Below are 13,176 nucleotides of genomic sequence, written 5' to 3' on the forward strand. Positions count from 1 at the left end.
GTGCGTAAAACTTTTCACAAGGAAAATTTGAGGTAACTTGAAAGTCCTTTTGCTATCGTGAAAACAGGTATACACACCGCAGTTAGACCTGGGCTGTGGGGTGCGTGGTAGTGGGGGGCTACAGGTTAGTTTGCACCACTTGGGGATATCTTTAACGTGTACCAACATCTTGGCACCTAGGTGGTGCTTTCATTTTTCAATTCTATCGGAAAAACTGCTGCCATGTCCAAGATTGCATCTTCATTCTCTTGCACAGAAGTGCAGTGCCTTAGCCATTGAGCCACAGCGATGGGTCTGCTGTTGTACATATTTTGCATTTGCTTAAAGGTAAAATTGGTAGGTGACAATGCTGGAATGCAGCGCATCTGCTGTGAGACTGGTTCTTGCCAACTGATTTTTGCTATATAGAAAAGGAGTTTTCTGACCACATGATGTGAAGAAAAAATTCTACAGTTGGATTTTTATGTTCAGGCACAAAAATACCATTATGCATGGGTTTGACTGACTACTGAGAAAAAAATCTTGGCTTTGCCTGTTTTTATTCATTAACAAGTTCTGGTGCCAGCAAGAATACATGAAACAGCACAAAAACTGATGAAAAGCAGACAGCACACAGCATTGCTTGTTGCTTACATTTTTTTGCTCTGTTATCTTTTTTTTTGCCCTTTTACGACAATTGAAAAAATGTACTAATCCATATTTTCACCCTACTAGCAAGTATTCTTTTTTTTTTTTTTTCAAAAAAGCGTTATGTATGCTGCTTTTCTTGATAACGGACTGTCCTGCCAGGCAATGCGTGCTTTGATACAAGGTCTTGGATTCATCGTGGAGCCCGTACTTGTGTTGAAGGCACGACAGTTCAGCATGCAGTAATAAAGAATTAAGTGGTCCCCAATTTAATTGACACCTTCCGCTATTGTACACTTTGAAGCCCAGGTGTGTGTTGCCCCTAAAAACGGTAATACCGGCTCCCTTTGAATTTTTTAAGTGGTTCCGATGATGGCCCACTCTTACGAGATGTGTTCAAAAAGTACAGAACATTTGGTCGGCAGAGATAAATCTTGATTTGGAAGTATGAAACCCTAATCCCCTTCAAAGTTGGGCAAATAAAGTTTTAATAACGTGTGCAGAAAGGGCGGATGCGTCGTTATGATGGAGCCGCAGTATCAGTGCGAATTTTATGGACACCCTCCTCATGCCCAAATCCTCTGTCAAAAAATAATGAACTTATACAATGTGTGCCCCGATCATGGAAGGGGTAAACACTTGGAAGGAATGGATCTGGAGGTATGTTGTTACGATGCCAATTATCTGGTATTAGTACAGCAAAAAGATTTCTCATCATGACATGTCACGTACATGACTGATATCACCGATTAAATATTTTAATCAAAGGGAACATTTGTAGGAATTATACAAATGTTATGTTGAGGGTGATATTCAATTTTTGGATTTGTCCCTTGCCTTTCAAGAGAGCGATGCGAGCTGGGTGTCTGCCCCTAAATTGAAAAAAAATACTTGTTTGCAAGCTCGGTTTTACAAAGTTTTGCTTGGTTTTTGACGTTTGGTCACCAACAGTTACTCGAAGACTGTAAAATACGGTATTACTGTAAATATTTTTCTATCTGTTTTCATAACGTCCAGCAAACACAAGATCATCATCACGAAAGGATATGATCAAGTTGACGTTTAAAGGGGCACTGACACAAAATTTTGAAGGCGAGATAACGTCGGAGATAGATTGGTGGGACCACATATAAATCATCTGCAAAATATCAGCGGCGAATACAGCCTAGAACATATTTAAAATCAATTTTGAAGTGTGCGAAACGCAACCGAGCAGCCAGCAGAGGACCACGCGCAATTGTAAATAAACAACATCCAAACACGTCACGAGTTCGTGTTTGCCGCTTCCGCACTACCGGCGTTTTACGCGGGCTCGCCCGGCTTGCCGCTCCAATCGGAGGGCCGGAGGGCGGAGCTTCTGCTCTCGAGAACGAACGACCCGATCGTTGGCGGCGGATGCGCCGTGATTTCGTCAGCTAATGGGGCAGCTGGCCGCGACCAAAGTTCTACAGCGATTCCAGGCACTCTGTTTCTATTACTGTTTATTACCATTGGATGCGAAGACGCGCCGGAGGCACGAAAAGCCCACTGAGCTAGCCGCACGGTCGCTGTGCAGGCGGCGGCCACGGCCGCGAAGTGGCCCAGGCCGGCGCAGGTAGCTCGAGTGATAGCTTGTTACCGCTGCACGAAATTGTCCCCAAGTCTCGACCATAGTGGCTTACATGAGAAAGGAGTTAATGATGCGATGGCGGGTTGCATTAAAAATTGTCATCTGCACCGCTTACGAGAGCGGCACTCGAATATCCGCCGCAGTGCTGAGCGAACACATCTGTAGGCGGACCTGTAGGCAGACCGGCCGGCTGCTCCCAGCGCGCGTCTTGCCACCCACCGTCTCGAGCGTCGCGCGTCGTTCTTTAGCCGCAGTAGCATTTCCTCTCGCAGCGCCTGCGTCACATCCACGGTCGCTTTTTAATTAAGCGCCTCACGAGATCAGTACGTGGGGGCATTCGCAGAAACTGCCGTCGATGCGGATTCGACAGTGCTACGGCGGCTCTGCTCTGTGATATCCCTCCGACGGTCACGTGGTCAGCTTTGTTCACACAAAATCCACAAAATCCACCGTTTCACGGCACTCGCTGAAACCGAAACTGCGACTGGCCGCATTTAAAATCCCTCTAATTAAACAACCGTCGCACGCTGAAGCAAATGAGGTTTCTACAGGTTGTAAGTAGGTCACTAGCTACTTATCGCAACGAAAAAAACAAGATGCTAAATTTTTGTGTCAGTGCCCCTTTAAAGGTAGACTGCATAAGGAAAAGAGAAAGGGAAATACAAGAAGCAGCAATCCCGTCTCTATTGCATCTCACGCCACATCAAAAAGGTGGCAGGTAAGTTTGATGTTGTCATCTCTTTTTTTCCGGGCCGAGACTAAGCTACAATTCCTTTACGATAGAGTCAAGCTGTACAGGTTCATCCAGGGATATACTGTGGGAGGTAAATTAAATAGCAACCAGTTCATCTCTTGCAAGACCAAGGCTGTGCTATTCTATTCCATTGTCATGCGGTGCAGTGCAGTGTACACTGCTTCATTTGCTTGCTTGAACACCGAACTATACTAAAATGTATTCCCATTTGAACAAAAATTCATCTGCCAGTCAGCGCTCGTCCTATGTGTTCACTCCTCTCGTCTCGCGTCTTCGCCCTCACAGGGTGCAGCACTCCCGCAAAGGGGGACTGACCAAGCATTGAAATCGAGGCTAATCAGCTAAAGTTACTTTTCTTAGGAATTGTCCAAACTGAGCTGCGTTGGAAAACACTATCTGACCTTCACAGTAACAAGCTTCTCCTGAAAGCTCACTCACTCTCCGCGATTCCGACTGTACACCAGCCGTACCATGGCCGTACGCTAGCCCGACTTTGTTTAGGCATACGTTTACAGCCTACATATATGTGGGGGCAATATCTCCGGCGCTGTTAAACTACAGGTCCACCAGCTCGCTGACGCGGAGAAGGACCTGACGGGTCGCAAGGCGGCAGCAGAGAAGAAAGACGTTGCGCAATCCTTCCGCGTGTCTGTCACTGGTCGCGCGAGGTCACGTGACAGCTTTCCCACGCTTCCATTGGGGAGCCATTTTATGACGCAGTCAGAACAGCTGGTTTCGTCGGGCCGTCTGCATCAAAACAAACGCGTTCTGTTCGAAGGAAAGCAAAATGGCTGACGAAACAGCTAGCTCGGTGTCGGGTTCAGAGCTGGCGGAATCGACGAGCGACGAGTGTCTGGGCGACATGGAGTCCCCCGCCAAGAAGCGTTTCAAGCCAGGCGAAAGGGTGCTCGGCAAGTCCGACAAATTGGAGCACAGGCTGGGCGGCATTCTTTGCTGCGCGGTCTGCCTGGACCTGCCCCGCACCGCCATTTATCAGGTACGTGGGAGATCAGCTGATCGCAGACCCAATCCCTGGCTCGTAACAGCTTCCTCCCGCCCTTGTAGACGTCGCGGACAAATAAACGCCGCGCGCTTCAATTTTTTTTTTTCGCATTCGATGAAACCTCCTGCCAAGTGGCGCGGCGTATTAATATCGCTCGGTGCAGTATGATCAGGTGTCGCATTATTGTACGTATTTTTTTTTTCTCACCTCCCTGTCTTTTGTCTAGGCATATGTTGCGCAGTTGGCGTCTGTTACCTCTGCTTCTTTTTCTGTCAGTACATTTGTCGCGAAAAAAAATTTATTACGAATGTTTTTGCATCTGTGAACGGATACTGTGACATCGGTGTCGAAATTCGGCAGTATTTGTTTTGTTGGCGTGGTTGTGGTCGGACAAATTGCTTGCTGTTGATGCATTGTTTTTTCCCTCTTTTTGTGTACGGCAGTGTATACCGCCTGACAACAGCGGCTGTTGCGGTCGCGATTAATTTAGTTACCAGGGTTTTCTTTGCTTCCTTTTTGTGAGGGCTTCACGTGGCCCTAGTGTAGTATCATTGATGGCACTGCAATTTTAGCTGTGATTTGACTGCGCGTTCAGTGCCAAGTTCTCTGTGCTGAAATTCTACATGGACTGAAGGACATTGCATTGCCTGTATTCAGTGGACTTCTGACCTCGAATGAATTGCCATCCGTTGGAAGGTCAAGACGACGCGAACAGTTCATCGTCGAGATTCGTGTGTCATTTCGTGGCCTTAGTTCCCAACTCGCGCCCACGGTCTGTATGTACAGAGCTGTAAAATTATTGCTGGTGCTGCAATAAAAGTAAACAAAGAGTTCACTCGGTGTTGATTCTATTGTATAGACTGCATTGCAGTGCTGCCTTGGCTGCTTCAAGTGGCTTCTGGGACTGCGTGTAGCGAAACTAAACAGGACTTTTTCAACGCCGTTACAAAAAGTGGGACTAAATGCTACATAGACTGTCGGCGTTGGGTACGGCGCGCAAAATGTAACTGTAAGATGCAGTGTTTGAAACAAGCTGTTTGCACTGCAACGTGCCGTTGGCTCTTGGGCGTGGTTCTGCCTTGAGAGGTGCATTGTGGGCAGAATAGTGGTAGAAGACCTCGTACCTGCGCTCCTGGAAAGCCGCAAGGATGTTTATGTAGGGAAGCGATGCTTCGTCCCGAATGGTAAGTGCGGGCAAAAAAAAAAAAATCTAAAAAGGAGCTTTTCCGGAAACTTTACAATTTCATGTGGCCTGCTACCATTGGCACTGGCTTTGCCTTGCAGCTTGACTTGCATCTTAACGACTGAAATTTAAAAAGTGTGAAGTTAAAATGCAGTTTGAATGCTGTACCTTAGCAATTCATAAGTTCATATTAGAAATGATTGAAAAGTCGCAGTGAGTGCATGTTGGGCTCCTGAGGTATGAGGCGTTCCTAAAATACCACCTGTTTTAATAAAGCTGCAAAGTGTTAACTACAAATTTTCCAGATAAAACTTGCCGTGCATGTTGATTTTCTGCGTAAAGCTCCACACAACCTGTACTTTTTCTTTAACTGTAGCATGCCTGTGATAATTTCAGTCATCCTCCAGGTGAACCTGCAGTTGGGCTCCAGAAAATTGCTTGGATCGCAATCAGTAATGTGGTCTCACAATTTAGTGCAAAAGAAGATGTGCAACGTTCCTTCCAAAAAGCTTCAATGGTTTTCCTTGTACTAAATGAACAGAAAAACTTGCTTGCTTTGGAGCAGAATATAAGGGGTGGTCTGTCACAGTTCACATGATGCTCGATTCGGTTGGGCAGCGTGATAGTGCGCCATGTGAGCATGGGCAGGCCCCGGGACTTGGCCTTGATTACGTTTGTTTTGATGTAGTGTGTTCAGGTAATGTAGCATGGGTAAGTTAATCAGCTACAATTGATTTTTTCCTCCACACTTTCAATATGACAGCTTGCTTTTATTCATTTTTCTGCCTTTTCCAGGTTCATAGAGGAGCAGACCGAGTCGAGCAGAGTTTCCCTAGCTGGGGAGCTTGCATGTGCGCCTGTGACACTAACCTGGTTTAGTGACTGTTGACGGCGTTAATGGCTGTTCCTTCCAGGACGTTGTTGCGATCAGCTGTTGTATTTCTGACTGTGTGTGTGTGTGTGTGCGTGTCTGCCATGTGCGTTTGTGTTTTTGGTGTTAATGGCGCTGCGCATGGCTGGTGGTAAGTGGGGCCCTAGACTGGCAGCAGCTCTGTTGTTTGTGTGTCTCACCTGTGCCAGTTTTTCTTTTTTTCCCCTCACAAGGTGTTCTAATGGAGCAGCTTCCCCGGAGGCGAGCGTTCTGCTGCTGTGGCAGCTGTGGTGATTCGCCTCTTCCTGCTGTGGTTTTGCAGTGCACCAACGGCCACTTGATGTGTGCCGGTTGTTTTACTCACCTCCTGGCAGATGCTCGTCTGCGTGACGAGACCGCCACCTGCCCCAACTGCAGGACGGTCATCAGCCGTGAGCTCTGCTCACGCAACCTGGCTGTCGAAAAGGCAGTCTGCGAACTGCCCACCGAGTGTCAGTTCTGCGCCAGTGAGCTTCCCCGAGCCCAGATTGAGCGCCACGAGGCAGAGCTCTGCGAAGAGCGGTGCGTCCATTCATACGTCTCTCTCCCGTCTCGCTATATTTTGGGCTCACAGACAGGGGAAACTCCTAGGGCACCGGCTGTTGTTGCCAGGTTAGCGGCTAGGGAAGGAGGGGGGAGTCCCGTGTGAACAATAGACGTTCAACAGTGCAGGTAACCTTGCCTTGTCATATTATTTTCTTTCCTAATAACTGCTTTTAGCGCCTTCTAATACTAATGTGATTACAGTCAAATCCTGTCAATTCATACTTGGAGAAGAGGAGGTCAGACATTGTTCAGTGAACTGGAGTTTGAACTGGTGAGGGCTTATTGGACTGGACTGTATTCAGAAATGCTATAACATGGGCATTGCTACAGGTGCTTGGGAGCATAATGTTGTTAATAACAGAGTATTGAGAGAGTACAGCAAGGACAACTAACAATTCAAGGACTCATGAGGACAAGGATGTAGCTGGACTACAAGTGTTTGCCGGCTTGTACTGCTAAAGATGTCATCCGTGTAACAAGAACACCTCTAAAATAACGTCTGATAGAATTAAGGGCACCTTGCGTGCTGCCAATACTTTGTGCCACCTGCCGTGGTGGCTCAGTGGCTAAAGCATTGTGCTGCTGAGGACGCGTTCAAGCCTGGCTGCAGCGGCTATTTCGCTGGTAGAGGTGAAAAATGAAAATGCCTGTGTGTTGAGGTTTCGGCACATGTTAAAGATCTCCAGGTTGTCAAAATTAGTCCAGAGCCCTCCTCTACACCTCCTAACCCAGGCATAGCTTCGAAACAAAACAAAACAAAACAAAAAAACTTTGTTCCTGCACACATGCAATAGGCTGGGTGGTGCTTAGAATGGGCTTATTTATGCAGATTCTACCATAAAGTGCTGCTTAGCCTGAACTCTAGTGCATTTTTTTCACTGCTACCACTCACATTACCGTCATCACAGATTACCTGTTGGTGCGAAAGGCAGACTGTGCGGATGGGAAGTCTTGTTATAGTCAGCTGCTGCTTGTATTTCCAGTTTGAACTAGCGAGCTTTTTTCTGAATTTAAATTTATATCACTTTGCTGGGACTAATATGCCAATTCGAATTATACAATTCAAATTGTGCGAGATTTGTGTTAATGAGATCTGACCCTTCATATTATGCTCACCAGGATAATGTAGCCGCTTGAGCTGGTGCATTAGTATCAGTAATGTGAATGATTGCCTTAGCACGAATAATGTTGCATATGGAGCCGAAGAAAAATGCTGCAGCAGTAACGATTTTTGATTCCTTGTAAAAAATTTTAATTTCAGCAGCTGAAGAGATTGCTCTGATATTATCTCATAAACCTAAAGCTACCTAATGCATGCTATTTTCACATTCACTGCCATTGCATATATAGCGCAAGATTATCAATGTTCTAATGGCTTGCCAAGCATGAATTTTCTTTTACTTGATAAGACTCTTGCCATAATATATAAAGTTAGTCTTGATCCTGCCACTTTTTTAGCTCCACTGGAGCTATGGAGGATAACAAACAGCTGTGTATTGTGTTCTCCAAAATTTCAAGCTTACTCATCTTCCTAGTGAATAGTCATAGCAAGAGTTCCTCTCTGCAAAAGCACAGTACGTACATTCCTCTAATTTCTCCAGCAGAAGCAGGGAACGACTGTATGACCTGTGAGCCCAGCTTGGTCCTTTCTCACCAATGTCACTGGTGTAATGTTCAGTTTTTGCGGTGGAGTCGGAAAAGGCAACGAAGGTAACATCTCACAGGATATTAGCTTGGGTAGACAAGTGGCTACATTCATTTTGTCCACCTTTTTTTTGTGAGGCTGCTAAGCAATGTTTTCTGTGAAGGTTGGTTCGTTTTTACTAGTATTGTCACTGTGAAAACTATTGTGAGCCGTCATTGCAAAGAGTGGTGTGTTGATGGCTCCCCCAGGGCATTGCTGTTCGAACGTTGAGCTTGTCTTCAAAGAAATGTGCACCTGTCTTGGTACACAAAAAAAGGCAGATTGTGTACCGTTTTGTTGTGTTGACAGTGAACAAAAAGGATCTCCCATCAGAACCTCGTGAACAACCAAGATAAGGGACTGTGCTTTATTTAAAATCAATTGCGCTCAGTATGACATGCACAGGGCTTCCCACTGGCATTGCCTGCAGACAGTGAAGACCTGAGTGTCCAGCTCTGAGCGATGTCGTAGTCTGCAGTTGCACGGCTGCTTCATTGCCGTGCCATTCAAAGAGCAGTGGTGCTGCGCTTTTTCCAGCATCGTAGTTAGTATGCACCTAGAGTGGGGTGAAGGCAGTTCAGGCTTCTGCTGCTCCTTGGCTGTCAGCACTGTCATTCAGTTCCCTGGAGTCTGATGGGCTCTCCATGGATTTTCAATGTGGCAGTCAAGCATATGGGCCCTATAGCTTCATAAAATGACAAGGCACACAGTGGCAGATTGCAACATCACAGCAGCCCCACAGCTGTTGCTGTAAATTATAGCATCCATGTAGTAGTGATAGTCACCAGTATTTGAGGCTTAATGCAAAGGAAGACTTTTGTTTTATTTTCACAAAAAAGTGAGCAACATTGCCCTAATTTTAGTTATTCCTTGTCTTCTGCAACAGGAACACCCACACACCCGCCGCGGTGGCTCAGTGGCTAAGGCGTTGCGCTGCTGAGCACAAGGTCGCGGGTTCGATTCCCGGCCGCGGCGGCCGCTTTTCTGATGGAGGCGAAAAGCAAAAACGCCCGTGTGTACGAGATTTCGGCGCACGATAAAGATCCCTAGGTGGTCAAAATTAATCCGGAGCCCTCCACTACGGCGCGCCTCATCGCCTGCGTTGCGTTGGCGCGTTAAACCCAACAATCAATCAAGGAACACCTACACCACATCATAGTGTGTCAGCTAGGATTTCAAAAAGTACATTGCTGTTACATTGCAGGAGTGCAGCGGGATTTGAGGGAGACTGAAAAAAAAATAAAAAGGGAGGAGAAAAATTCAGGGCAATTGTATGTTTGTCTGTGCCCTCCTAAGGTACAATTCACATGTGAGTGTTTGTGTAGTAGATGTGTGACCAAAACAAACCTGATGGCCTTTGTGAGAGGGGGGAATGTGTGAACGCAGGCTGACGCGCTGCCACTACAGTCGCATTGGCTGCCAGTGGAGGGGACCGCACCACGAGCTGGAAGTGCACACCCAGATGTGCTCGCACCCGCACAAGTCGGGTGGAGAAGTGATGGAAGCTCTCGAGCTCATTGACCAGCAGCTGCACAAGGAGCAAATGCTGTACAACACCATCTTTGAGCTGCTCTCCTTTGAGAAGATCACTTTCAACGGTGCGCACAGTTTGTAGCCCGCTTTTCTCTGCACTTTTCTTGTTTTCCGCTCGACATGCACTTGCAGCTCAGCCCACTGGTACTGGGCCTGATGATGTCAGTGTGCAGCACTTGCGTGTTATGGGGCACAGTTCCTAGCGAGGGATTTTTATTGCTATAACACGTACTGTTATGGTCATTCAACAGTAGTTCATATGAGCTTGCATGTTTTTGTGTGTGTGTGTGTGTGTGTGCCAAATAAGTTGCTCATTCAGTCAGAGGGGGGGTGGGGGGGGCTACGAAACTTCAGTGAGGCGGTTGCCGATTGTAAACATGGGCCCATTGATGTGCTTTCAAGTTGATTGTAATCAAACTGTCTTCACCTTGGCATTCTCTGCATTTGCCAAAAATTGTTCTCATAAATAACTCTTGAGCTCTTTAATACTCGTGCCAGATAGTTGCTTCCGTGGATATGCGCTGTTAATGCACAGCCGCCTGGACTGTTGAGCAGTTACCTTTGCATACACCAGATGGCAGAGGGTGTAATATTAGCATTTAGAAAACAAAGTTGTTGCTGGTGAAAAAAAAACTAATAACAAGCTCTTTTGTATAGTTTTGGATGCCACAAGGAGGATATACTTTCAAATAGTGTGATGTTCACTTTTTGTGTCGGGCAGGATTGCAGCTGCACAGCTCAGCAGTGTTGGTTGACTTTGAGGACGCAGATGGTGTGCTATGTTTTAAGAGCATTTTGAATTTTTTTGTTTCTTACTTTCTTGATCATTTACTTGCACTCTGAGAACGAGGACACTGTCAGTCAGGTGGTTAAATGGCCCTCGACCATTACAAGGGCATGTTGTGAACTCTGTCGAGCTCTGAGAACGAGGACACTGTCAGTCAGGTGGTTAAATGGCCCTCGACCATTACAACGGCATGTTGTGAACTCTGTCGAGTTCAAGGACCATCGAGGTCACTCGTTAGCGAAAGTAGTCATAGGGCGGCACCCGATAACCATTCAATTCTATGGCCATCGGTTTCCCTGGCTGCCGGAGTGCCACACCTTGAAGGGGCGCTGAAGTGAATTTGTCAAAGTAATGAGATGCACTCCAATTTGTGGGCAGCATGATAGACAGCTTAGGGAGCAGTCTAATTGGATCATGCTTTGTTTGGGCCTGGGGAGCACAGGAAGCGAGGACTACTCCGCAGAGGTGTTGGGGAGGGAGCGTTTATTTCACGTGAGATATGTGGCAGAGAAGAGAAGGTGCTGCGTAATGTAAACTACAGGTGTCCAAAGCACCAAGAACTGGAACGCCACCGTGGCCACCACCAGAGATACGAAAACATCATAGCAGGCACGTTAACAAATGCAATGTGCAGTTTTGTAAATGAAAAATGCATTTTATAATAAGTGTTAGGAAATTGAGAAAGAAAGCACCCAAATAATAACAGGACACATTTAAATAAAAAACAAGTTTGTTGCAACATTGGTATGCGTAAGAGTGGTGCTGGTGTCATTTTCTAGTTCAGACGGCAAAGCAGTCTGCATTGTGGTTGACTTCACTGCTGTCTTTGCAAAGTAGTCTTTGCTGGCTTTGTAAAGATTAGAACCGGGCTTGACAAGGCAGACAAACCACCAAGATGGAAACGTAGCTGTCTAATGAGGAAAGTGAAACACAGCCTTATTTGTAACTGCATTGTGAAATTTAACCAACGTAATTCAGTGTTTGACTGTGCAGCAAAAGTCCAGAGCCTTCGTTTATCTGTAATGGGTGGCAGAAAAGAAAGCGCCATGCACCGTGTTTTCATGGCATCTCAACTTTCAAAATGTTAATTTTCACCCATTTGAATGTTTGTGTAGACTTTTTGTGTCACCTCTTAGCACAGTTTCTTTCAAAGGGACACGTTATGCACGAATGTCTCGGAAAAATGACTGTTTTGAATTCAGGGTTGTTTGGGTGGTTACTTTCTTTTTGACAGACAAATTTGTGGCCAGTGAGAAGGGGAAAAAATATTACAACACTTGACACACTTTTTGGCAATTGCAAAGTAGTTGGGAATAAGATAGCATTTCCAGGTATGTGGGGTGCCTGCAACTGTTGTGGGAGAGGAAGCATTGTGCTGGAGTTATTGTGCATCAAAGACACTGCTGCTCATCCCCTCCTCCCACTCTGCAAATCTTGTCAAGTTACGAGCTAGTGAAAGAATTCACTTTCCTGTTTGTATAGCCCTATGTTACGCATTCTATAAATCAGCTTTAAAATAAAACCAGTAGACCAGCTTGCATAGTTCTGGAGGCATCAGTCTGCGAACCAACTCCGTACCATTTGTGCATCAGTCTAACCCAACAATAGTTGTAGAGGGATGCTGGTGGGAGAGGGAGGAGGAAGCACTAATCGTCCCTCCCTTTTGTGCTGCCTTGACACCAAATTCGTCCTCTCCCTTGCATCAACAGGCAGCACTGGGACAGCAGGTATAGGGCTGTCCCTCTTACTACCCTGTGCTTTCACTAGGCATTTTTCCCAGTTTCTGTCATGGTCAGTTTTTAGATACATAATACATACTAGGAACGCGAATGTGTAGATCTTAATGCTCCTCATTTACGGGATCCAAAAAGCGGGAGCGGGATTGTACAGTTCCAAATTTTGATCAAGCCATAAAATCGGAACAATAACTGAACTACCCTTACGGCACATCTGCGGGCACACCATTTTTGTTCTTAATCGTGCCCAGAACATTTGGCATGCTCAGGAGCAGACTGATGGAAGCCCTCTGTGCGCGTCTGTCTGTGGTGCCAGCTCATGGACATTGGCAGGAATTTTCTCAGGGCAATGCAAACTGTGGCAACTGGAAAGGAAGTAACGGTGCTGAAGACGAGGAGGAAGGTTGGGAGAGAACGAACTGGGGCAAACAAGGAAGGATATTCTTAACATGAACTGTGCGTCAGTGCGGTCTGGTTGTGTCTTTGTATTGTTTTATTCCTGGCCTTGGGTCCTTTATCGGCTGTTTACTATCCTGTCCACGTTGAGTTACAGTAACGCTGTAGGTGAAGGTCTCCCAATATTCCCACTTCTAAGGTTTCAAGCTAATGTGGTGCACATCAAATGCTACTTCCAAAATGAATGGGACAAAATAGGTAGCATCTTGTGGGGTCTATTTTGGGATTTGAACATCTTTTGACTTTCACCAAGGTTAACATATCTGTGTTGTAGCTAACAAGGATCTGTTGTTTGCCTAATGGCCTAACATAAGTCAAATGTTTTGTTAGGCCGTTCGAAACAAGAAA

General features: G+C 46.1%; 1 protein-coding gene across 3 annotated transcripts in view; it reads left to right on the forward strand.

Moving 5' to 3' along the window:
• The first annotated feature begins 3,694 nt into the window (after window positions 1-3,694).
• The window catches only part of LOC144155398 (zinc finger TRAF-type-containing protein 1 homolog), a 28,387-nt gene continuing 18,905 nt past the window's right edge, over window positions 3,695-13,176 (forward strand). The window contains exons 1-3 of one of the 3 annotated variants that reach the window (XM_077686793.1): window positions 3,695-3,987; window positions 6,370-6,608; window positions 9,703-9,914. In XM_077686793.1, the coding sequence (XP_077542919.1) occupies window positions 3,778-3,987; window positions 6,370-6,608; window positions 9,703-9,914 (661 nt within the window). In that variant the 5' untranslated portion in view covers window positions 3,695-3,777. Of the gene's footprint in view, window positions 5,178-5,971; window positions 6,609-9,702; window positions 9,915-13,176 lie in introns of all 3 variants that reach the window. The other 2 variants (XM_077686795.1, XM_077686794.1) reach the window with 2 other exon arrangements.

The sequence above is a fragment of the Haemaphysalis longicornis genome, unplaced genomic scaffold, assembly GCF_048455015.1.
Source record: "Haemaphysalis longicornis isolate Haplotype H1 unplaced genomic scaffold, Haemaphysalis longicornis Haplotype H1 scaffold_1, whole genome shotgun sequence".
In the NCBI taxonomy this organism is placed as follows: domain Eukaryota; kingdom Metazoa; phylum Arthropoda; class Arachnida; order Ixodida; family Ixodidae; genus Haemaphysalis; species Haemaphysalis longicornis.